General features: G+C 43.9%; 1 protein-coding gene across 6 annotated transcripts in view; it reads right to left on the bottom strand.

The window, feature by feature from the left end:
* The window catches only part of TBC1D5 (TBC1 domain family member 5), a 741,959-nt gene that overhangs the window by 322,151 nt on the left and 392,859 nt on the right, over nucleotides 1-26,949 (bottom strand). For all 6 annotated transcript variants that reach the window (XM_073677953.1, XM_073677948.1, XM_073677951.1 and 3 more), the window contains 4 exons: nucleotides 26,639-26,728; nucleotides 26,474-26,548; nucleotides 13,122-13,189; nucleotides 4,863-4,965 (listed from right to left, as the gene is read on the bottom strand). In XM_073677953.1, coding sequence (XP_073534054.1) covers nucleotides 4,863-4,965; nucleotides 13,122-13,189; nucleotides 26,474-26,548; nucleotides 26,639-26,728 — 336 coding nt within the window. The remainder of the gene's footprint in view (nucleotides 1-4,862; nucleotides 4,966-13,121; nucleotides 13,190-26,473; nucleotides 26,549-26,638; nucleotides 26,729-26,949) is intronic.

The following is a 26,949-nucleotide window of genomic DNA, read 5'->3' on the forward strand; positions in this document are numbered from 1 at the left end:
TTTCTTCACCAATTAAAACTAAATACTTATATAAACTCTTTTTACTCTAATCTGATTTTACCTTTCTTATTAGAGAATTTTTATTTTATTTTCTGTACACGACTCGCTAACCGCCATCTTGTCCAAGCTTACTTTAAAACACCACTCCAGAGTTTTTTTTTATTGCAGAGCTGGAGTGGCGCTACAAATCTAAGTTCCCCTAGTCTCATACTTTCCAATTGTCTTCTACATCTGTTATAGGCACCACTCCGGTTTGTCTCCAGCAGGTTGTGATACTCCAGAGAACAATGCTCTCATAGAGTTATATAATTATATTGACAGCTTGTGATCATTACTTCTAACTTACGGTCAGCCAGAAGCTGCAGTCACAACATGGCCAATCAGGACCAGAGCGGCGCCGGAAAGAGCTGAAGACGGCGGGTGATAAGTATAAGACTAGGGTCAGGGAGCTTAGATTATTGGCACCACACCAGTGCTAAAATAAAGAAAACCACTGGAGTGGTGCTTTAGCAGCATTTACAGTGGTGGCCAAAAGTATTGGCACCCCTGCAATTCTGTCAGATAATACTCAGTTTCTTCCTGAAAATGATTGCAATCACAAATTCTTTGGTATTATTATCTTCATTTAATTTGCTTGCAAGGAAAAAACACAAGAGAATGAAGCAAAAATCAAATCATTGATCAATTCACACAAAACTCCAAAAATGGGCCAGACAAAAGTATTGGCACCCTCAGCCTAATACTTGGTTGCACAACCTTTAGCCAAAATAACTGCGAACAACCGCTTCCGGTAACCATCAATATGTTTCTTACAATGCTCTGCTGGAATCGTAGACCATTCTTCTTTGGCAAACTGCTCCAGGTCCCTGATATTTGAAGGGTACCTTCTCCAAACTGCCATTTTTAGATCTCTCCACAGGTGTTCTATGGGATTCAGGTCTGGACTCATTGCTGGCCACCTTAGAAGTCTCCAGTGCTTTCTCTCAAACCATTTTATAGTGCTTTTGGAAGTGTGTTTTGGGTCATTGTCCTGCTGGAAGACCCATGACCTCTGAGGGAGACCCAGCTTTCTCACACTGGGCCCTAAATTATGCTGCAAAATTTGTTGGCAGTCTTCAGACTTCATAATGCCATGCACACGGTCAAGCAGTCCAGTGCCAGAGGCAGCAAAGCAACCCCAAAACATCAGGGAACCTCCGCCATGTTTGACTGTAGGGACCGTGTTCTTTTCTTTGAATGCCTTTTTTTTTTCCTGTACACTCTATGTTGATGCTTTTTGCCAAAAAGCTCTACTTTTGTCTCATCCAACCAGAGAACATTCTTCCAAAACGTTTTAGGCTTTCTCAGGTAAGTTTTGGCAAACTCCAGCCTGGCTTTTTTATGTCTCGGGGTAAGAAGTGGGGTCTTCCTGGGTATCCTACCATACAGTCCCTTTTCATTCAGACGCCGACGGATAGTACGAGTTGACACTGCTGTACCCTCGGACTGCAGGGCAGCTTGAACTTGTTTGGATGTTAGTCAAGGTTCTTTATTCACCACCCGCCAATCTTGCGTTGAAATCTCTCGTTAATTTTTCTTTTCCGTCCACATCTAGGGAGGTTAGCCACAGTGCCATGGGCTTTAAACTTCTTGATGACACTGCGCACCGAAGACACAGGAACATTCAGGTCTTTGGAGATGGACTTGTAGCCTTGAGATTGCTCATGCTTCCTCACAATTTGGTTTCTCAAGTCCTCAGACAGTTCTTTGGTCTTCTTTCTTTTCTCCATGCTCAATGTGGTACACACAAGGACACAGGACAGAGGTTGAGTCAACTTTAATCCATGTTAACTGGCTGCAAGTGTGATTTAGTTATTGCCAACACCTGTTAGGTGCCACAGGTAAGTTACAGGTGCTGTTAATTACACGAATTAGAGAAGCATCACATGATTTTTCAAACAGTGCCAATACTTTTGTCCACCCCCTTTTTTAGGTTTGGTGTGGAATTGTATCCAATTTGGCTTTAGGACAATTCTTTTTGTGTTTTTTCATTGAAGACAAATTAAATGAAGATAATAATACCAAAGAATTTGTGATTGCAATCATTTTCAGGAAGAAACTGAGTATTATCTGACAGAATTGCAGGGGTGCCAATACTTTTGGCCACCACTGTAAGAGTAGTAAGAGTAATGCTATACAACAGCCACAAGGAACATAGGAAACAGGAGTCTGGAGATGTTCATTGACTTATATTGAAATGTATTCTAGGCATGCTGTGATATGCCTGCACGCAACCTCCGATCCTCACAAGATCTCCTTCTCTACTCGCCTCTTATCTCCTCTTCCCACAATTGCATACAAGATTTCTCCCGAGCATCCCCCCTACTTTGGAACTCTTTACCCCAACATATCAGACTCTCACCTACCGTGGAAACCTTCAAAAGGAACCTGAAGACCCACCTCTTCCGACAAGCCTACAACCTGCAGTAACCACCGCTCCAACATACCGCTGCACGACTAGCTCTACCCTCACCTACTGTATCCTCACCCATCCCTTATACACTGTCAGCCCTTGCGGGCAGGGTCCTCTCTCCCCCTGTACTAGTCGGTGTCTTGTATTGTTCATGAATATTGTACTTGTTTTTATTATATACCCATTTTAACATGTAAAGCGCCAGGGAATGAATGGCACTATAATAATAAATAATAATAAAGTGCCGATGTCAATGCATAGTAAAGGGGAGGAGGTGATCTGTGACCATTACCTATTGTGACCGGATGATCATCAGTTATCGATATACAGGTGTGATCGTTCCTTGTATAACTGCCTGTTATGATAATCAGATGACTACTTAAAAGTGCTAGCTACAGAATAGGAAGTGTCAGGTTATCGCAATGCTCAGCAGCCAGAGAAAAAACTGCTAGATTCAGATTTTTTAGTGTGATATGGTACAAAAAAAATTTGCTCAAAAATTTTCAAAAATTTTTTTTTCAACAATATCTGTCACCAGGTTTATGCTTTTCAGGATGTTGGCAGCATAAAATAGGTGCAGAGACCCCGATTCTAGTGATTTGTTACTTACTGGCCTTTTGTTATATAGTTTTGATAAAAATCACAGTTTTATCTGCAAAATCTCTCAATCATGAGCTTTCTCAAATCCCACCCTCACCATTGATTGATATCTTTCTGTCTATACTGTGGCTAGGCAGAAAAGGATAGAGAGAGATCATAGATATAGAGGATTAAATGAAGGAAGCATATTAAGGAGAAGACTATCGGAGCTGTAGCAGGTAAAACAGTGTCCTATCTCATCTTATCAATGGCAATAAGTGCCCAGTAAGTGACAAACCACTGGAATCAGGATCCTTGACCCTGCATCATGCTGTTCAAAAATGGGAAAGAAAAAACCTGGTGACAAATTATATTTAACCCCTTCATGACATATGACGTACATTTACTCCATGTCATGTCCTTGACTCTGCTGAAGACCTAAAGGCTTGTCATAACGATTCTTCTGTGAAAGTCAGCTCGTAGCTGGCATTCATAGGAGTGCGTGTTTTTCACTATACATAGCAGTGCTGATGGACTGCTATGTACAGCACAAGTGGTCAGACAACTGCAGCTTTAAGTTCCCTAAGGGGACTATTAAATACAGTAAAAAGTAGGAAAAAAAAGTTAAAAACCATAAAAAATAAAAAACAACCACAAAAGTTCAAATCATCCCCTTTAGCCCCATTAAAAGTAAAACAATTAAAAATAAATAAAAAAAGTCCGATCTATCAAAATATAAAGAAAATTAATCCGATCAGTAAATGGCATAACAAGAAAACAAATCAAAACACCAGAATTACGTTTTTTTGGCTGCCGCAACATTGCAATAGAATGCAATAACAAGCAATCAAAACATCATATCTACCCCAAAATGGTATTAATAAAAATGTCAGCTCAGGGTGCAAAAAAGCCATCACACAGCATTATTTCCCCAAAATTTAAAGCGTTACGGGTCTCGGAAAATGTCGACACAAGCAAGGGTATTTTTTTTTTTTTACAAATTTCTGAATTTTTTTCTCACCACTTAAATAAAAAAAAAAAACTATACATGTTTGGTATCTGCGTAATCATACTGACCTGGGGAATCAGATTTACTGTATAGTGAGCATGGTAAATAAAACCCTCCAAGAGCTGTGAAATTGCACTTTTTTGCAATTTCAACGCACTTGGAATTTTTTCCCTCTTTCCAGTGCACAAAATGATAAAATTTACAGTGTCATTCAAAAGTAACACTCGTCCCGCCAAAAAAACATGCCCTCATACGGCTATGTCGGTGGAAAAATAAAAAAGTTATGGCTCTTGGAAAAAGGGGAGGAAAAAACTAAAACGGAAAATCACCTGGGGGGTGAAACGTGTTGTAATGCTTCAGACTAGTAAACAGATGGCTGCCATTGGTTTCTATGGCATTTGAGGCTTTTAGGAGGCTTTGGCTGCAAAGGCAACCCATTGGTGTCAAGAGGATGGGGGGGGGGGTTGACGAAGTGGCAAAAGGGCTCTCCCCAATGTCCAACCACTTAGATACTGTGGTCAATGGAATATAATGGGTTAAACTGCAATGACTGAATCTAGCTCTAATTGCTGCAGTTACAGGCGGGTGCTGGCTGTATGACACAGCTGGCACCTGCCATGTATGAAGTGAACTCAGTTCCTCCAATATACTCGCACATGACATGTGATATAACTGGTAAAAGGCTAAAAACAACAAAATAATGAGAGAAAAACAAAGTTTACAACGGTAAATAACCATTTTTCACAATTGTTTCCAACTTCACATAATGCACAGCAATAATCAATAGGGCAATGGATCCTATAGGTAAATGGCTTGTCTGACCTGCTTATAAAGCAAATGTTCATTCTCTCTTGCATAACAGAAAAGTACATCAGTGAGGATATTTCTCACATCTTCTTGCTGGAAGAACTGCATTTCAGGAAATCTGGAAGAGAGATTTTAGATATGATTAAGCAATATTCAATTTTATCAGTGAAGTGGTGAAAATGATAGCAAATAAATGCAAATTTCACTTTCACATATACAAATATTCTGCAGGAGTGAAACTACTATACTATTATCTTTCATGAAAAATTCTTAAAGGAAACCCCTGGTCCACTTATAATTCTGCTAGTTGACATTTTCACTTATGTATTCTACTATGCTTCAATCCCTTTAGTTCCGTGTTCCAGCTATATTGAGAAGAGTCTGCCTCCCATTATATACCACCTGTCGGCTCTATTAACATGTCTACTTGAGTAAATACTTGTATTCCTCATAAAATAACAATTCAAACAATTCATGTTTTATAGAACTCAGCTTTGTGCCGTTCTTCCTTTTTCCGCCTAGAAATGTATACATAAACATAAACTTGGTGTAACCGTTCCTCTCGTCAATGGGGTTTGTCGCTACACAATCTAATCTGTGCAGATAACATCAGCATGTATAGGGACATACATTTACAAAAGGCATTGAAAACTGTGACAGCAAAGAAATTATGGTGTAATTAGACGTAGATGGTGAGAAAGTGCACCGCCAAATACATAGAGAGATGTTCCATATACCCAAAGACTATAGTAAAGAACAAAAAGGTGGCAGAGGGTATGAAATAGGCACCAATATCCCTACAATATCACCAAAAACCAAGGATAGTAGAAATGGAAATATTTAATAGACATATACCGTAATGAACAAACAAGGATTAAAAACAATAAATTCCTTGGTTCTCACAGAAAAAAGTATGTGGAGAACCAACCTTAATCCATATACAATTATAGGTAAAACAGTGATGGAATATCAAGATAAATGGGAAAAGCCAAATATCAATGTGCAAAATGAAAGCCCAATAAAGCATATAATGACTTATAAATGACAAAGAGGGTACACAAATGAGAAGAACAGGTAAATGCTGTAATATATATCAAAAATAAATTAAACAAATACCAAATAATATGCTACCCATAAAGAGTGGCTTCATCAGGGGTATTAGACGTGCCAATTTCGTCCCACTTTAAAGAGTGTTGATCAACTATATATATATAGTTACTTGGTGCTTATGGTTGGGTTCATTGTACTTTTGTAGGGTCCAATGATGCCCACGGTTCATTTTGCTTATTGAAGAGGTGAGGCTTTCTTCAAGGATGTCACGCTTTAGGTTTGCATTGCCAGATGAAGGAATACTGTCCCAAAGAATCACTGAGCCACCTCCATGCTTCACTATAGGCAGAGTCTTTTTTTGTGTGTGTACCTCATCCTTCATCCTCTAGATATAACGCTGATCTATAGGCCTGAAAAGTTCTATATTTATTTAAGCGCTCCACAGAACAGAATTCCAAAACTTTTGAGGCTTATTTATATGGTTTACAGCATATTAGACCTGGGTTTTCTTGTGCTTTTGGGTATGTAGACCTTCAGCTTTTAGTATGGAGCTAGAGATAGCTCCTCTTTCTGTCACGTCCAAGTAGTGAAGCCATTGTTCCTTTAAATTTGAACCTGAAATGTAAAATTTGGACCTCTCTCATGACAACCCAACAGTAATAAAGAACTTGAGGATGGCTAAAAACATGAATAATGAGTTAATATTCCTCAGGAATATGGTCATAAGATGGTGTTCGGCTATGCATGTTTACAGCAGGTCATAACAGCAAAAGGTGCTCTGCTAAGTTCTAAAGAGGTTTGTCCTACAGGAGTTGAATAATTTGGATACTTTAGTAAACATTAGAAGTGGCATTTTGCAATGAATTTGGAGAAAACACTTGTTAAATTACTTATCTTGAGCTATATGAATTGTTCTGGTTTCATTAGTTTATTACAAACAGCAGACAGTTTGTACATTTTGCTAATAAACCAAATTTGCAATGGGGGCCCAAAAGTTTTGATAGCAACTATATCTGGCTAATTGCTACATCATGGTCATCATGTCCAAAAATAATCTCCAACCTCCAGCTGTTGTAAAACTACAACTCTCAGCAAATTGGAAACTTTTCAAACTCTGGAATAACTGATGAATATCATACTATCAAAATAACAAAAACACAAACAAGATTCCTTGCCTTGTGAGTCAGAGGAGATAGGGTGGTGCCAAACACCCCCGGATTCCCAGTATGCTTGGAAGAAATTTCTGTCCCAGGTTCCCTCCAGAGAAGATTTTAAAACCCTAATAGCTGAAGTGAAAGAAGCCTGCAGGTCTGAAATATCATGTGTCAGGCAAGACCTACAAAGCCTAGCAGGGCGCTTGAATACTCTGAAGGAGGATCATGATGCCATTAGAGTTTACATGAAGGACTTATAGCATGTCATAGCCAAACAAAATAAGATGGTGAAGGAGCTGCAGTCCCACATGGAGGATCTAGACAACAGGGGCAGACGTAGTAACATACGAGTCCGGGGGCTCCCAGAATCTGAGGGGCAGGAAAATCCCAAAGCAATTCTTCAAGTGATTTTCAACTCTGTCCTAGGGGAACCCCCTACATCCAATATAAAGATGGACAGAGCCCACAAGACCCTTCAACCAAAGGGCTCCTCTGCACTCCCGAGGGGCATCATCTGTTGCTTGCATGATTTTGAAACTAAAGAGAAGATAATGTACAAAGCCAGAACACAAAAATCCATAACGTATAAAGGCAGAGATCTGCAGCTGTTTCCGGACCTCTCCAGAGTAACACTTCAGAAAAGAAGAATCCTTAAACCGCTACTAAAGATCTGGACAGACCAGCGGATTCCATACAGATGGGGTTTCCCCTTTGCCCTGCACGTGAGCCGCAATGGAACAACGTTAACCTTGAGAGTTCTGGAGGACAGGCCGAATTTTTGTGACTCCCTGGGATTGCCGTGCCCAAAGATTCAGGACTGGGAGGCTCCTAACCCCCAGGAAGCTCCCTCACTTTTGTGGTCCCGGAAGGAGCGACGGGGAAGGAAGAGAGGAGGGAGGGAGATGTGGGGTCACCTCTCCAAAATTCCCCCCGTTGATCACTAACCCCCTAGTTTTGGGGTTTCTATAGTTTCTTTGTCTCCCCTCTCTTTTGTATGCCTTGGGTGGGAGGGAGCCTTGCACAGGCCGGTGCTAAACAAGTTGTGATAGTGGTGGCACAATCCATCACTTAATTGCTGGACATGTTTTATTCATTCACTATATATAATAAGTGCCTGGGGAGCCACTGAGAGGTGTTGTACTCTTGTTCAGTTTTCCTTCCTCTCTACTTCTAGTGGGTTCCCCTTTGGGAGACGAAAATTCCCATCCCTAGTTGGTAGTTAAAGAATCTTTCAGGACACCCTCCCAAGTTAATCAGTTAAAGGGGTATTCCCTTTTTTCACCTATAGTTTTTTAGCAAATACCTGGATAGTTCCAGGGGGTTTCACTTTAAATTTGCCTATTCTGTGGGCTCATTTTGTGCTACAGGAGGGTCCCCCTTTTTCTCCAGGAGATATCCTGGGAACAAGTGTATTGAACGTAGAATTTGGTGTAGTGTCAGTGTGTTTAATGCATATTTTGTTTTCTCGTCAGTGTCTCCCCACTTCCCTCATGTGTCTCCCTTCCCTTCCATTCCTATGCGGGCTGAGGATTCTTCGTCAGAGGATGGGGCATTTCAGAGACTCCCCAGCACAAAGGTTTCCAGATGGAGAAGGTGTTCGGAAGCGTTCCGTGAGTAGAGGCACATTAAAAGGCACATTCCATACAACAAGATATAATCATGGCACGTATAATTTCACTTAATGTAAGGTGTCTTAACACCCCTAGAAAGAGGCGTCTCATACTTCAGGAGATGAGATCCCTGAGGGCGGATATAGTCTTCCTGCAGGAGACCCACTTTGACAATAAGAGCACATTCAACTTTGCTTCCCAACAATACCCCACAGTTTATTCGGCCCATAATAACAACAAAAAGGGAGGGGTAGCAATATTAATAGCCACAAACTGCCCGATACAGGTGAAGGCAACACATGTGGACCTAGGGGGTAGATAAGTTTTGCTAGAATCCTTATTACAGGGTAATTGCATAATTTTGGGTAATGTTTACGCTCCTAATTCGGGACAGATAAATTTCTTACGTAGGGTATTTACCCTGATTCATAGACTGCAGCCAGATCCTGTATTATTGGGTAGCGACTTTAACATCCCCTTTTCTGAGTCCATTGATAGGCAGTCTATTGTGGATAGGCCTCCCTCAGTGCAGCTAAGCAGAATGTCCCTGGAGTTTCGTAAACTCATAAGAGCCAACTCGCTGTTCGACCTATGGGGAATAGAGCACCCAAAAGAAAAAGGTTTCTCCTTCTACTCGCCCCCCCACCGCACCCATACCCGCATAGATTATTTCTCCGATAACATTGCAGTTCTCAGGACTATGAGAAAAATTGATATAGGGGCAATTTCATGGTCGGATCATGCACCGGTGATATTAGACATAAAATCAATGGGCCCCCCAATGCGAACATGTCACTGGAGGCTTAACGAGTTTCTGATTAAAGATCCAACTATTAGGAAGACCCTTGAGTTCCACCTAACAGACTTCTTCAATTTGAACATGAATTCAGTATCCTCACCGGCTGTACTGTGGGAGGCCCATAAGGCGGTGATGAGGGGATTTTGTATCAGGGAAGGGGCCAGATTAAAAAAAAATACCCAAATTCAAAAGTCTAAACTAACCTCTCAACTTAAATCTCTAGAAAATAAACTGTCCTCCTCTGGAAAAACTACTCCTCTACTCCAAACAGAGGTATTATGAGAAGGGAAACAAGGCTCACACTATATTAGCCAGACAGCTCAAAGATAGACATACAAACTCAAACCCCCAGGCACTTAGAGACAGAGAGGGCACTATATGATACGACCCAGTGGATGTTTCTAAAATCTTTCAGGAGTTCTATCAGAGACTCTATAACCTCCAGGAAACATGGCCACTGGATCCTTCTCGTAGGGTGACATTACTTAGCAATTATCTGTCCGCGCTTAATCTACCAGTGCTCCCCCCGGAGGCGGTGGAAGCTCTTAATGACCCAATCTCAGCTGAGGAATTGTGTGATAACATAAAAGAACTTCCACTGGGAAAGGCCCCGGGGCCCTGATGGGTGGACATATCTATACTACAAGACCTACATAGATGAGCTGTCTCCTCATATGATTAATCTGTTTAATTCTTTTCATTCTCTCACCTAATCCTCATTCTCAAGCCAAGGGAAGGACCCATTAGATTGTGATAATTATAGGCACATTGCTCTATTAAATTCAGATTTGAAAATATTTACCAAAATACTAGCAAATAGGCTTTACCAGTGGCTTACACAAATAATAGATAAGGATCAAGTAGGATTTATCCCATTTCGCCAAGGAGGAGATAACACCAGGAAAGTTGTGGACCTCATAGATGTGGTTAATACCAATAAGACCGAGGCCCTTTTCCTTAGTTTAGATGCAGAGAAGGCCTTCGATCACCTCAGTCGGTCCTTTCTATTTGAAACAATAAGGGAGTGTCTGGGTCTTTTATGATGGCATTGAGGGCTCTTTAAGGAACCCCTTCAGCATCTATTAAAACTCCCCTTCATACCTCCCCTAAATTTAAAATTTCGAATGAAACAAGATAGGGGTGCCCTTTATCTCCCCTCCTCTTCGCCATGTGCATAGAGCCGTTGGAGGCGGCGATTCGCTAAAATTCTAGTATCGCTGGTGTGGAGATTAAGGGGAAAATTTTCAAGATATCACTGTTCGCGGATGACGTCCTAATGACCCTAACCTCTCCTCACGTATCACTTCCCAACCTTATGGACACACTAAAGGAATATGGGCTTATGTCAGGATACAAAGTTAACACAGCTAAAACGGAGGCATTACCCCTGAACTTTATCCCCCAAGTCCTTGATCACTTGAAATCAAACTACAAATTCCGTTGGAAAACAGATGAAATTAAATATCTAGGAGTCAACCTTTCCTCATCCTATAACACCCTATATGCTAGGAATTTCCCATCCCTATTTAGAGAGCTGAAAAACTTGCTAACAAAATGGAAATCTATTTCAATCTCCATGATGGGGAGAATAGCCTCGGTCAAGATGTCTCTCCTCCCTAAATTAATTTATCACTTTGAGACCCTTCCGGTGAGAGTCCCTATGGGAGAACTCAAATCCCTTCAAGCAGCAATAATGAGATTTATATGGAATGATAAAAGACATAGAATAGAGAAACCTTAACTAGGGTTGAGCGAGTATGTTCTGTCCAAGTATGCTCGGGCCGAGCTCCGAGTATTTATAGCTGCTCGGTGATAAGGTTAAATCGCTCCCGTGTGCATGATTTGCAACTGTTTGACAGCTTTATTACATGTGAGGAATGTGTAAGAAATAGACATTCTTCCCATGTAATAAAACTGTCAAACATGCACATGGGAGCGATTCAACCATATCACCGAGCAGCTATAAATACTCGGAGCTCGGCCCCGAGCATACTCGGCAAAAGGGTTAATAGAACATACTCGCTCAACACTAATCTTAACCACTCACAGAAATCAGGGAGGTATGTCGGTACCGGATGTTAAGTATTATTGGGCGGTTCATCTCAGAAGAGTCCCCTCGTGGGCTTCGTTATGGGCATACAATAAATGGACTGAAATAGAGAAGTTATGGCTGGCCCTGCTTTGGACCAGTAGACCCTTAAAGATAAGTTGTCCCCTTTTGGGTCCTATCAGGTTCACAAGGGAAATATGGCAGACCTGTGATAAGAGATTTGAACTAACTTCCCCAAGATCGCAAATGATATCCTTCATATATGAACCGCTAATTCCAAATATCTTGAGCTCGGACATGGTGCTCCCATGGATAAAAGCAGGCCTTTTTAGATTTGCAGACCTGGTAGATGGAACCTCATTAGAATTACACACTTTTGACCACATTATAGCTAACTTTAGAATAACAAACAGGGAATTCTTTCAATTTATGCAGATTAAATCTGTTGCAGTTTCTTTGCTTGGGTCGTTGAAGGTGTCCTCTCCTACTGAGTTTGAAAAGATATGTAAAAAGGGCCCATCAACAAAGGGTCCGATATCAGACATATATGGTCTAATTAACACTCCCCGGGGGGGATCCACCTCCTAAACACTCATACATGACTAAGTGGGAGAGGTTTCTGGGAAAGGAACTAACACCGCAGTGTTGGCAGTCCATCTGGGATAAGGCATCCAAAACCTCTCTTTGCACTTTGTACAAGGAGAACAAATATAAATTAATGATGTTTTGGTATCATACCCCTGAACTACTACACAAATTAAACCCCTCTGTCCCGGATGGATGCTGACGATGTGGAGCTGCTACGGGGTCCCTTATCCACATTTTCTGGACATGCCAGATCCTGACCCCATTATGGGAAAATGTCAGATCCCTCCTGCGGGAAGTATTGTTCACTGAAATCCCTCTAGACCCGGCTATATATTTATTAACTGTTACTCCAAGAGGGATGGGTAAAAACGCCTCAAAGCTGCTTCTCCACATCCTAACAGCAGCTAGATGCCTCATAGCTCTTCACTGGAAAAAAACGCTCCCCTCCTCTAATAGAGATTTACTAAGTAGAATTGCGGATATACGAAGAATGGAACACCTGACGGCAGTAATAAACGCCAAATTAGATGTATTCAATAAGGTGTGGGGACCATGGGACTATTACTGGGCCCAATTTAATACCTGATATTTGTTCAAGGAAAGGAGAACAGAGTTTACTGCTGAAATCTTCCAGTATTTTACCTTATTACCCTTCCCCCTCCCCCTGTTGTTTTCCTGTCTGTGTCATAAAGGTTTGTAGTGTTTCTGAAATTGTAAACTAATATAGATTATAGCAAATGATTGAGTAAGCGAGCAGCTCCTACAGTTACACAAACTATGGAAATATTCAGCTGCTCGTATAATAGTGCTTGGACTAAACACTGTTTATTAGAAGACTACAAGAAGAACGCAGATAAGTGTATGATCCATAGCAGATTTCCAACATGCTCTATTAATTTCAGTTTATGCGTTATTTCTTTGGTTCTATTGTTAAACCTATAAATTTTCAATAAAATTTACAGTATTAAAAAAAAAAACCACAAACAAGAAGAAAAAGATGAAATACACAAAGCATATACATACGTTCTTTTAACATCCTGATCAACCATCGCTCTGAGTTCTTTATCCTGAAAGAACTTATTCCAAAGACTCTGTTGTAAAAAATAAAAATAAATCAAATTTAGGAAAAAGCATCATGGCACCATTCTTTTGATCATGTCACCTGAATCACCAGTATATACAACTAGCAGTCATCTTATAAGGTTAATTGTGGAGTACACTCTTATGAGAGGTCACTCATTGACGCTATAGGACAACACTATTCTACTTCCGAATATCAAATTAAGCAATGTATATAATACTTGCATCAGGAGAAATAAATATTACTGTATGGCGTATGCTGTTTACTTCTTTTACAGCATCTCATCGTAATAGAAGTAAATAATGCTTTTCAATATAGCTGAAATACAGGTATAATTACGCCAGTTTGCCAGATACATGGCGGAACCCATACACAAATACACTAGGAGTATAGTGAACTAAGCCTTACCCTGTATGGGACCTACGACATATCTAGTCCCTAAAAAAAATCCAAAATATTTCCTCAAATTAGCCCTGTTTAATTTCATCAAGGAGGTTTTCCAAAATTGCAAGCTATTCCCTATCTGTAGGAAATGGAATGTGTGGCTGATGGCTCCACCAGAACCCCAAGAGCACAGCCCAGTTGTGAATCAATAGGAGGTGTGTACACTCATCCTCTGCTCCATTCATTATCAAAGGGACTGCCGGAAATAGGCAAGCATTGTATTTGGCTTTTTCCAGCAGACCTATATACAATAAATGGAGCAGAAGACGAGCATGCGACCCTAAACTCCATACAAAACAGGACTCTGCAGAGCCCCATTCTCGAAATCAGTAGGGATCCCCAATGAGAAGCAGTTTACTTTATTTTTTGGAATACAAGATGCACTTTTTAACAAGGAAAAAAACTTGCTTAAAAAAAAATGTATCTTAAGCCCCCGTCTCACATAGCGATATCGCTAGCGATATCGCTGCTGAGTCACGGTTTTGGTGACTCACCAGCGACCTCACCAGCGATGTCGCTGTGTGTGACACTTTGCAACGATCAGGCCCCTGCTGTGAGGTCGCTGATCGTTGCAAAATGTCCTGGACCATTTTTTGGTCGTTGGCCTCCCGCTGGCCAGCACACATCGCTGTGTGTGACCAGCGGGACCAACGATCTGGCTGGTAACTATGGTAAACATCGGGTTACTAGGGGCACGCGCGCACTTAGTAACCCGCTGTTTACCATGGATACCACTCTGCTACGGTGCACGGAGGCTCCCGCGCACCGTAGCAGAGTGGTATCCATGGTAAACAGCGGGTTACTAGGGGCACACGCGCACTTAGTAACCCGATGTTTACCATAGTTACCAGCCTGCTCCTGCTTGCAGCAGGCTGGTAACGGGAGCAGGACATCGTGGAACGATTCTTTCCACGATATCGCTGCTCCCCTGATCGCTGGTGAGCCTGCCTGTTTGACAGCTCACCAGCGATGTATTAGCGATGCAGAAACGATCCCTGACAGGTCGTATCGTTGTCGGGATCGCTGCTGCATCGCTTAGTGTGACGGGGCCCTTACACTCCAGATACAGCCGCCTATAATGGAGGAAAGTGCTGACACAGCATCCTACGTTATCTCTGCAAGAACTGTGCATACTGATCTATCTGAGTACAGGGCGGGAGAGGAAGGTAACAGTACTTACACATCACTAAAGCTGCACAGATGATGCGGGATCTGATAAGGTGATGGACCTTTCAGGCCATGTTATCAGTCACATACCTGTAAGGAACTTCAGCATGTGGTAGTGTATACACAGTGTGCTGCAGAGGTAGGTGTGCTGATGCAGCAGAGCTGTGTGTGAGTGCTAATGTAGCATATCTCAGTGGTGATTATTATTTATTTATATAGCGCCATTGATTCCATGGTGCTGTACATAAGTAGGGGTTACGTACCAAATACAGATATCACTTACAGTAAACAAACTAACAATGATAGACTGGTACAGAGGGAAGAGGACCCTGCCCTTGCGGGCTTACATTCTACAGGAACGGGGAAGGAGACAGTAGGTTGGGGGGTTGCAGTAGCTCTGGTGTTGTTGAGGTGGCAGCAGGCAAGGTCATGGCAGGCTGTAAGCTTGTTTGAAGAAATGGGTTTACAGGTTCTGTCTGAAGGATCCAAGTGTGGCGGATATTCGGGCGCATTGAGTCACAGAATTCCATAGGATGAGGGATATTCGGGAGAAATCTTGGAGGAGATTGGGCGAGGAACGAATAAGTGTGGAGAAGAGAAGGAGGTCTTGGGAGGACTGGAGATTGCGTAAGGGAATGTATTGGGAGATTAGTTCAAAGATGTACGGAGAAGAGAGGTTATGAATGGCTTTGTAGGTCAGTGTTAGTAGTTTGAACTGGATACGCTGGGCAATTGGGAGCCAATGAAGGGATTTGCAAAGGGGGGCAGCTGAGGAGTAGCGAGGCGAGAGATTAAATAGTCGCGCAGCAGAGTTAAGGATGGACAGGAGGGGTGCGAGAGTGTTAGCAGGAAGGCCACAGAGGAGGATGTTGCAGTAGTCGAGGCAGAGATGATGAGGTCATACACAAGCAGTTCAGTAGATTGAGGGTTGAGGAAAGCACGGATTCTGGAAATATTTTTGAGCTGGAGGTGACAGGAGGTGGCAAGAGATTGGATGTGGGGTTTAAAGGACAGGGCAAAGTCAAGGGTTACTCCGAGGCAGCGGATTGCCGATACAGGGGAAAGTGTGATGTCATTTATTGTGATAGAAAGGTCAGGTGGGGAAGATATGTGAGATGGGGAAAGTCGGATTTTGGTAAGAACTTACCTGTAAAATCCTTTTCAGCGAAGGAAGGAAGAACTTACCTGTAGAATCCTTTTCAGCGAAGGAAGGAAGGGAGACACAAATCCATTACTTAGTGGGTAGGCGGAGCCCCATAGGATAGTTCACCTCAGATTAGAAAAAGTGACGACCGGCTCCTCCAGTATAAAGGCTCCTCCTACTCCCATGTTCTCCAGTCCGTACACAAGCTAAGGAAGAGCAGACAACACCAGCAGAACAACACATCCCCTTCTGAAAGTTCAGAAATGAGAGAAAACAGGTTATGTAATAGAAACACACAGTCCTAGGCATACCTCACTGGACCTGACAACTGTGCAGAGCTGGCGATACTGGAAGGAGAGCCGTAGAGCGCTAAACCCAGTCCAGATGATCGTCATCAGGAAGGAGACGCGCTGCATCTAGAAACACAAAAAAAACACTTCTGCCATGCTGTGTCTCCCTTCCTTCCTTCACTGAAAAGGATTTTACAGGTAAGTTCTTACCAAAATCCGACTTTCAGCAGCAGAAGGGAAGGAAGGGAGACACAAATCCATTACTTAGTGGGACGTCCTAAAGCAGTACCTCACTTAAGGGTGGGAAATAGTGGCAGAATCTCCAACACCCCAACAACTTAGGCAAGAGTGCAAACCGCGCTGAACAAAGAAAAAAATAAACAATAAAGAGATAACTTAAACTACCGCCGCCTGCAGGACCCTACGCCCCAAGGCCGCATCAGCGGAAGCACTCACGTCCACTTTATAAAACTTAGTAAAGGTGTGAACGGAGCGCCAGGTGGCCGCCCGGCAGAGCTGCGCTGCCGAGGCCCCCTGACGAAAAGCCCACGATGAGCCAATGGCTCTCGTGGAATGAGCTTGAACTTTAACCGGACAAGGCTCGCCCTTGAGCCGGTACGCTTCCAGGATAGCCGAACGGATCCACCGAGCTATCGTGTCCTTGGAAGCACGTTGACCACGCCGACGACCAGCCGGAATCACAAAAAGAGAGTTCGACTTCCGAAAACCTTGTGTGATTGTACGATAGAACTTCAATGCCCGCACTAAGTCCAACGAGTGCAAGGCCCGCTCCCTTGGATTCTTAGGTTTTGGACAAAGAGAAGGCAACACAATGTCCTGATTAATGTGGAATTGTGACACTACCTTAGGTAAAAAATCTTCACGGGTACGAAGCACCACGCGATCCGGAAGGAATTCCAGAAAAGGAGGCGAGCAAGATAGTGCCGCCAACTCCGACACCCTTCTCAAAGAGGTGACTGCCACCAAGAAGGCCACCTTCCAAGAAAGTAACGAAAGTCTAGCATAATCCATAGGCTCAAAAGGCCTATGCTGAAGGGCTTCCAGGACTAGATTAAGCCGCCACGGAGCCACAACTGCCCTCCGCGGCGGAAACTGAGGTGCGACTCCGCGAAAAAAAGAACGCACATCCCTGCGTGAGGCAATAGCCCTTCTAAAAAGTGTGGAAAGTGCAGATACCTGACCCCGCACAGTACTAAACGCTAGACCCCTGGCCAAACTATATTGCAAAAAAGCCAAGAAGTTGGGGATGGAAAAAACCCTCGGGTTTCTTGAAGATCCAGAACACCATGAATAGAAAGATTCCCAAGTTCTGTGATAAATCCTAGTTGTAGCTGGACCCCTGGCTGCCCGCAAGGTAGCAATGACCTCGGGCGAAAATCCGCGACGGGTCAGGATCTCGGTCTCAAGAGCCACGCCGTCAAACAAAGTGACCTCAGGTCCGGATGACGAATGGGCCCCTGGCTTAACAAGTCCGAGCGAAGGGGTAGTGGAAACGGAAGCGCAGCTCGAAGAGATACCAGCGTCGAATACCACGCTCTTCGTGGCCAATCCGGTGCTACCAAGATTACCGATACTTGTTCGAGTTTGATCCGTCGGATTACCAGAGGAAGTAAGGATATCGGCGGAAATACATAGACCAGCTCGAACTGGTCCCACGGGGCTACTAGAGCATCTACCGCCACAGCCTCCGGATCCCTGTACCTGGACATGAACGTTGGAACCCTGGCATTCAGCCTGGACGCCATCAAGTCCACCTGAGGAGTCCCCCAACGGGAACACAGCAGAGAAAAAACATCTGGATGGAGACTCCATTCCCCAGGATCCACCTGCTCGCGACTGAGGAAGTCCGCCGAGATATTCAGCACACCTGGGATGTGGATCACAGAGATTGCTGGAATCCTGGACTCGGCCCAAACCAAGATCCGAGAGACCTCCATCATGAGTCTGGAACTTCTCGTCCCGCCCTGATGGTTGATATACGCGACCGCCGTCGCATTGTCCGACTGAATCCGGACCGGTAGACCGTTCAAAAGGACCGTCCAATGTTGGAGGCAGAGAAATATCGCTCTCAACTCCAAAATGTTGATCGGGAGAGACGACTCCTCTGACGACCAGACCCCCTGAACCCAGAGGTCATTCCAAACTCCCCCCCAACCAGTCAGGCTGGCGTCGGTGGTAATCACCGACCACCTCGGGAGAAGGAAGGATTTCCCCAGGGATAGAGTCTCTGGACGTAACCACCATCCAAGAGACTCTCGTACCCTGCGGGAGATAACGACCGAGCGATCCAGAGAAGTCAGAGATCGATCCCAATGTGTCAGAATAAGAATTTGGAGATCCCGGGAATGAAATTGTGCAAACGGTACTGCTTCCATAGCTGCCACCATTTGACCCAGAAGGCGCATGCATTCCCGAAGGGACATTGACAACGCCGACCTCATAGCCTGGACCAGAAACCGAAGGTTCGCCTGTTTGACAGGAGGCAGAGACACAACTGCCCGAACTGTATCGAAATGCATCCCCAGGAACAGAATGGACTGCGCTGGTTCCAATGACGACTTCTTCCAATTGATCAGCCACCCGAAGTCCATCAGGTACTGAAGGGAGAGGTCGCGAGCTGTTATGGCCTCCTCCGCTGTGGGCGACACTATGAACAGGTCGTCCAGGTAGGGAAGGATCGTAACCCCTTGTCTTCGAAGAAGCGCCATGAGAGGAGCCAGAACCTTTGTAAAAACCCTGGGTGCCGATGCCAACAACGAATGGTAGGGCCACAAACTGGTAATGGGTTTGACCTATGGCGAAACGCAAAAAACGCTGGTGAGCCCTGCCGATAGGGATATGCAAATAGGCGTCGGGATGTCGATAGACACCAAGAAATCGTACTGCGATAGGGTCGCTATCACCGAACGGAGAGACTCCATGCGGAACTTCCGTGTTCGGACGTAAATGTTCAAATCTCTGAGATCCAGTACCGGGCGAAACTTGTCCTCCTTTTTGGGGACCACAAAAAGGTTGGAGTAAAAACCCCTTCCCTGGTCTTCCGGAGGAACCTGAACCACCACACCCTGCTGCAGGAGAGAGTCGACCTCCTTTAACAGTGCAGCAGCCAGCCTTGGCATGGATGGAATGCACGTCTGACGAAACCTGTCTGGAGGTGGAGAATGAAACTCTATGAAATAGCCTGCCGACATAACCCGCGTCACCCAGGCGTCCGATATGTGGGATGCCCAAATTGACCCGAATTGTAGCAGACGACCTCCCACCCGAGAACCCTCGGGGGGATCCCTGGCGTCAATTAGCCTTAGCGGATCTTTTGTCAACCTCCCGTCTGTCCTGACAGGACTGTTGCTTCCAAGGAGTACGAGATTTCTGGGAGGATCTGCCGGAGGATGAAGGACGACCTGATCTCCAAGAAGGCTGACCGAATCGTCCCCTGGTCCGAAAGGACCGATGACCTCTACCGGGCCCTGACATGCCAGATGTGGATGCCGCTGCCTTCTTTAGAGGCAGGGAAACATCCTTGTCCTTGGCCTTGGCAATCAGCTCCGAAAGGTCCGAACCAAAAAGCTGACCGCCCCTATATGCAAGACTAAGCAAACCTTGCTTGGATACTGTATCTCCGGTCCACTGCTTAAGCCACAGTGCTCTTCTAACTGTGACGGCCGAAGCTTGAGCCTTGGACAAAATTGAAGTAGTGTCCAGTACTGCATCCCTGCCATAACACATGGCTTCTTCCATCAACTGAAAAAGCCTTTCCACTTCTGAACGCGGAGTCCCCTCTTGCCATGCCGTTTGCAGCTGATCCAACCACCGCAGGGAAGCCTCACCGGCCCACATGGCCCCTAAGGCCGCTCGGAAACCATGACCTGTGGCTTCATAGATGGATTTCGCCGCTGACTCCGATCTCCTGTCCAGAGGATCCTGAAGATTGGCTTTCCCTTTAACCGGAAGCAAGGAGGACTAGCTCAACTGAGACAGGGATATATCCACCTCGGGAGAAGGAACCCAATCAGTGACCATCTCCATAGCGCAGGGATACAGAGCATCAAAAAACCGCATCCCCTGGAAGCGTTTATCCGGACACCGGCGCTCCTTCTCCACTGCCTCGTTAAGTTCCTCATGCGCAGGCAACGTTGGACGAGCACGGCGCGTTTCCTGATATAGCCGGGCAGACTTTAGACGGTCTTGCCGGCTCTTCAGACAGCTGTAACACTTCCCGCATGTCCTTAATAAGCACATCTACGCGGCCTGAAAGTGAAATAGAGTGACCTCGTCTATCCTCTTCTTCGGAATCAAAGATTTTCTCAACCGAACTCGTTGGTGAAACCGAAACCTCTGATGTGCTGTGCGAGGGAGATAGTGCCACAGTCCTGCGGCGCTTTTTTCCTCGTGGCGACGGATGCGATCTGGCTGACACCCACTGACCCAGGAGGCTAGAAAGACTATCAATGGAGCGAGTGAGCGCTTCCACCTTAACATCACTAAGGGTCGAACTTGACGTCGTGGAAGGCCTGGGTGTATCAGAAGCGTGCGACCGAACTTGGAACGGATCAGGAGAGCGGTCCGCACTCCCAGGCCCCTGATCCGACATGCCACCCACACCAGATGCCAGGATGTTACAATAAGGATGGCAAATAAAAGTGTGAAAGTTGCACAGCCTGTTTTCAAAACTCTTCTTTTTTTTTTTTTTTTTTTTGTATGCCTCAAGCTCTGAAGGGTTAAAGCTCACCCTTAGAAAGAGCTACCCCAGAGCTGCAGAGCAAATAATTTAACACAAGGTGTTTCCCCAGGAAAAGAAAAAACAACCCTAAAGAACCATTCTGTTCAGAAGGGGTTAATATCACTGCAACTAAAATACTACACTGCCTACTAAGGTCAGCGAAGTAAATAGTTTCAAAAGAGAAGCGGTAGCGCTCACTATGTCTCCCTAGCAGGTTAGCCAAAGTGAAAAACGCTGTCAGGGAACCTCTGCCAAAGGCAGAGGGAACTCACCGATACCGCGGCGACCGCTCCTCCGGAGTGTGTGGCGGTGGACGGGGAGCAGAGTGCAGGAGGTGCCCGATGGAACAAGGAAGCCGGAGAAGCAGGGACTGACACAGCGCGCGCCCAAACCAAGAGCTTCCTGCCTGAGACATGACGGCAGGAAGCCAGGAGACGCTAAGCCACGCCCAACGACAGAGCCCGCGCTATACAGAGAGCTTCCTGCCTCTATGAAGGCAGGAAGCAAGAAAAGAAAAAGTGTGCGCTTATACAAAAAGCTTCCTGCCTGATACATGGCAGGAAGCTAAGCAATGTGGGGCCACATATAAACATTACTGGCCTCCGTCTCTGCTCCCCCCAGTAAAGGCAGCGTCTGCAATAGACAAAAAACACACAGGCAGTCACACTTATAGAAACGGCGGCTGCTGCCGCAGCAGTTAAGACGCTCTTATACAAAAGAGCACTTACCCGGCTGAACGCCACAGAGATCCTCAGGGATGTGTGGCACCGTGGCCCTTTGCTCCCCCCTACGGCGGAACACGCAGGGACCCCCAGATGTGGTGTGCGCGTCCGCCAGGGAGCGCCCTGTATCCCCCGGGGCCGGCAGGCTTCTGTGGGGACCTCCTCAAGGGGTACACAAAGCCGCCAGGGGAGGGTCAGGGGTCTCAGTAGTGCCGAGACCCCCTGAGACCTCTAGACCACGGGGGGTCCAGGTCTCGCTGGATATAAAAAAAACAAACTCTTCTGAGGAGCTGCCGAGGCAGCGACTATCCTCTGAGACCTCAGATAAAAGACTGGAGAACATGGGAGTAGGAGGAGCCTTTATACTGGAGGGGCCGGTCGTCACTTTTTCTAATCTGAGGTGAACTATCCTATGGGGCTCCGCCTACCCACTAAGTAAAGGATTTGTGTCTCCCTTCCTTCCCTTCTGCTGCTGAAAGATGATGAGTTCAGTTTTGTCCATATTGAGCTTGAGGAAGTGGGAGAAGAAGGAGGATATGGCTGCTAGACATGCTGGGATTCTGGACAGCAGAGAGGTGACATCTGGGCCAGAGAGGTAGATCTGGATGTCATCAGCGTACAGATGGTACTGGAAGCCATGGGATTTTATCAGCTGTCCCAGGCCAAGCGTATAGATTGAGAAGAGTTGGGGTTCTAGGACAGAGCCTTGAGGGACTCCAACAGAGAGGGGGTGGGGTGAGGAGGTAGTGTGGGAGTGGGAGACACTAAATGTGCGTTTAGAAAGGTATGAGGAGATCCAGGTTAGGGCAAGGTTTTTGATGCCAAAGGAAGAGAGGATCTGTAGTAGGAGGCAGTGGTCAACTGTGTCGAAAGCAGAGGACAAGTGAAGAAGAAGGAGTACAGAGAATTGTCTGTTAACTTTGGCTGTAAGTAAGTCATTAGTAATTTTGGTAAGGGCAGTTTCAGTGAAATGGTGAGTGCGTAAGCTGGATTGTCGGTTGTCGAAGAGAGAGTTAGATGAGAAGGGAGAGGAAAATTCAGCGTGAATGTGTTGCTCAAGGAGTTTGGAGGCAAATGGGAGCAGCGATATGGGGCAGTAGCTGGACAAGGTGGTTGGGTCGTGGGATGGCTTTTTGAGGATGGGCGTGATTGTGGCATGTTTGAAGGCAGCAGGGAAGGTACCAGAAGTGATAGGTTGAAGAGATGGGTTAGGGATGGGATGAGTGTGGGGGCGATGTAGAAGAGCTGTGTGTATGTTGATGTAGCAGATGTGTCTGTGTGTAAATAGGAGAATATAGGAGAGCTTTATGTATATGTAGCAGCGTTGTGTGTGTATAAAGTAGAGGTGAGTGTGCAAACAGCAGTGTTGTGTGTATGTGTGTGCTGCAGAGTGAACATAATGTGCGTGCTAAAAAGCTATGTGTATAATACATTTGCTGCAGCAAAACACTAACTAGAAAGCTACTACTTCTCTATTCTACCCTAGTGCATTACAAATAATTGATATTAACCCCCTCCACTTCTTTACACCATCAGGAAGTTTTTAAGTATTAGGAAATAAAGTGCTCAGCATAAATAAGTACACCCCAATACACTCCCTGACAGAAGTTATGTCGCTTATCCATGTTATGTAAATAAAAGCTTATAACCTGACGTTAAATTCATCCATTGGTTTTATAAATTACTCTTTTGAAAGCTGAAACCCTCACAAATTTGGTTTCGGTTAAGAAAATAAATTGGCATCAATGCTGAAATATTGATCATTTAATGAACACAGAATGGTCAGATTTTGGCAAGACGAAAGTTTTGTCGCCTGGTCATATAATGCACCCAATCCTAGTTTACATCCTCACCAGTGCTCAGTAAATGATCGATTAATTAGTGGGTGTGTATAAAAAGAAACCCAGCACCCCACACCTTAACTTGGACTGCCAAAAATCCACCCTGCGACCAAACCCTTGATTATCAAGAGGCTGAAGACTAGATCCACTGCAGAGGTGGCTGGCACCTTTAATGTGATTCAGCGTCAAGTACAAAGAATTAAAAAAAAGATTTGAAGAGACTGGAGATGTGTTTGACAAGTCCAGGTCCGGCAGACCCCGCAAGACAACTGCTCAGGAGGAACGTTTGTTGGTTAGATAATCCAAAGCAAGTCCCTCTTCCACTGCAGCAGAGCTACAACAGGCCTGGTCACCTCAAGTCCCTGTGTCAACTAGAACAGTTTGTAGGATTCTGTCTCGAAATTGCCTCCATGGTTGAATCAGTGCCCAGAAGCCAGCAATAAACAAAAGGCAAATAAAAAAACGTGTGGCATTTGCAAAGTCCCACAGCATGCTAAACAGGTGGACGCTGGAAAAGTGGCAGAAGGTGGATTTCTCTGATGAATCTTCAGTAGAATTACACCACAGTCCTCGCAAATACTGCAGGAGACCTACTGGAGCCCATATGGATCCAAAATTCCAGAAAACAGTTAAATTTGGTGAAGGAAAGATCATGGTCTGGGGTTACATTCAGTATGGGGGTGTGCGAAACATTTGCAAGGTGGAAGGCAATATCAATAGCCTAAAATATCAAGAAGTATTAGCTATCTCTTACATTCCAAATCATAAAAGGGGTCAAATTCTGCAGCAGGATGGTGCTCCATCTCATACATCCATCTCTACAACAAAGTTCCTCCAGGCAAAAAAGATCAAGGTGCTCAAGGACTGGCCAGCCCAGTCACCAGACATGAACATCATTGAGCATGTTTGAGGTAGGATGAAAGAGGAAGCTTGGAAGACAAAACCAAAGAATCTAGATGACCTCTGGGAGGCATGTAAGACTGCATTCTCTGCTATTCCTGATGACTTCATTAATAAATTGTATGAATCATTGTTGAACCGCATGGATGCGGTCCTTCAAGCTCATGGAAGTCACACAAAATATTAAATATGACTCTAATAGCACCACAACTTCATTCACCAATGTTATGCAACATATATTTGTATTTTAAGATAATTATTTGTTTGAATATCACATTACTTTCTGTGGGTGACAAAACTTTTGTCTTGCCAAAATCTGACCATTCTGTGTTCATTAAATGATCAATATTTCAGCATTGATGCCAATTTATTTTCTTAACCTAAACCAAATTTGGGCGGGTTTCAGATTTCAAAAGAATAATTTATAAAACCAATGGATGAATTTAACGTCAGGTTATAAGCTTTTATTTACATAACATGGATAAGCGACATAACTTCTGTCAGGGAGTGTAGATTTGTCAGAAAACCTTTAGTTTCCTTTCAGAATCATTTTTTTAAGGATACCATGCTACAAAATACTCCCACAAATGTTGGCCATGGATTGCAAACAAGATTTGTTATTTTGCACACCCAAAAAAGTAAATTTTCAAAAGCAAATTAATTCAAGACCATGTTGAAAAAATTAGTACACCCCATTGAAATTTTTACTAGCAAACGTAAGTATTCAAGCACAGGTAAATCTAATTATTCATTAAACAGGTAACTATAAAAAGTTACTTAATCTCTGCCCATTCCAATCTGTCAGCAATGACACCACATAGAAGAGAAATGTCACAAGACCCCAGAAAGAAAATAATTTATTTACACAAGAAAGGTGAAGGCTACAAGAAGATCAACAGAGCTTTACTTATCAGTCAGAATGTTGTAGTAAATGTGATTTAAAAATTTAACAAAGATGGAACTTGATTGTTAATAAATACCCTCTCCCTACTCCATTTGTTTTCCACCTATTGAAAATGTCAGTAATACATTAACTTAAATGGATAGAGAGGTGTCCACCCTACCGGGCACTCTGTAATTTTAAGTTGTTTTAAGTGGTTTCTAACAAAAATGTATTATTTTACACTATGGTTCTCTTGACTCGGTTTAATTCATGTTAGTCGGAGCATGTGTACTGTATATGATGTAAACAAGAGTGTCTTCTGACAAGAAGGGTTGAAGAGAATTGACACGGCAGTTTACTGTAGTTATCTACAGAAGTAGAAAGCCAAACTGAGTTGAGTGTTTGCCATGACACAATATGGCGTGTATGGTCCACAAAGGAAGCCTCTTCTAAAGCCTATGTACAAAAAAGTCTGCCTACAATTTGTCAGGGCCCATGCTGAAAAATATGTAGACTACGGGGCTCTTTACTCTGCAGTGATGAGACCACGATAAATGTTCTTGGAACTGATGGCTTCACAACTGTATGGCATTGCAAAGGTGAGGAGTACAAAGAAAAATGCATGGTGCCTACAGTGAAACATGGTGGTGGCAGGGTCCTTGTGTGGGGCTCCATGAGTCCTGCTGGTGTCGGAGAGCTACATTTCATTGATGGTATCATGAATTCGCAGATACACTGATCTGTGTTGAAAGAGAATATGCTACCAAAACTCCATGCCCTTGGTAGACGTGCACTTTTCCAATATGCCAATGATCCAAAACACACATCTAAGGCCATTTTCATTGGCTGTAAGCCATAATCATCAACATTAACAGAAATAAACACTTGAAATAGATCACTCTGTGTGTAATGACTCTATATAATATATGAGTTTCACTTTATGTATTGAAAAACTGAAATAAATTAACTTTTTGATGATGTTCTAGTTTAGTGAGATGCACCTGTAAATATAGATTATTAGTAGTAGTATTTTGGGAGGCAGTACAGTGAGGGCAATTGCTCTCTGCACAATCACTGTATGAGAGGTTTTACTGATGCTTCATATGAAATATTGTGTCGGGATCCATTTCTTGTAGTAGTCTTCAGACTGACGTCTACTTACCCCCTCATCCTGTGACAATGGATTATTTATCATTAAGTCCTGCTGTCCGGCTGCTTTCCTTGGATTTGTAATATGCTAAAATAAAACAAATATGGTAACATTACAATTCTCTCAATCAGACACTGTTTCAAAGCAGTGCTGGATAATAGTGGAAATATCACTTACTATTTCCTTAATCTTTTTATACCACGCTCTTAACTCTGCCGTTTTACTTATCCATTGGCTTCTGTCTTGGGGTAAAACATTTAGAAACAGCTGCCAATAAAAAATGGAAATGTGTTACAAACAAGCTTAGGAAAGGACATTGATTATCAAGGGAAAAATGTAATACATTGAGAATAAAAAGGCAGGAACATGGAAAAAGCAAGCAGAAGCGATACAGATAATAAGTTTGATAGGTGGCACTCCAGGACGCCTCTCTAAAACTTCATCCAAAATGAAAGATGATACATAATGAGAAGCTAATGATAGACACC

This window comes from Phyllobates terribilis, unplaced genomic scaffold (assembly GCF_046119375.1).
Source record: "Phyllobates terribilis strain yellow unplaced genomic scaffold, ASM4611937v1 Scaffold_4__5_contigs__length_816908805, whole genome shotgun sequence".
NCBI lineage: Eukaryota > Metazoa > Chordata > Amphibia > Anura > Dendrobatidae > Phyllobates > Phyllobates terribilis.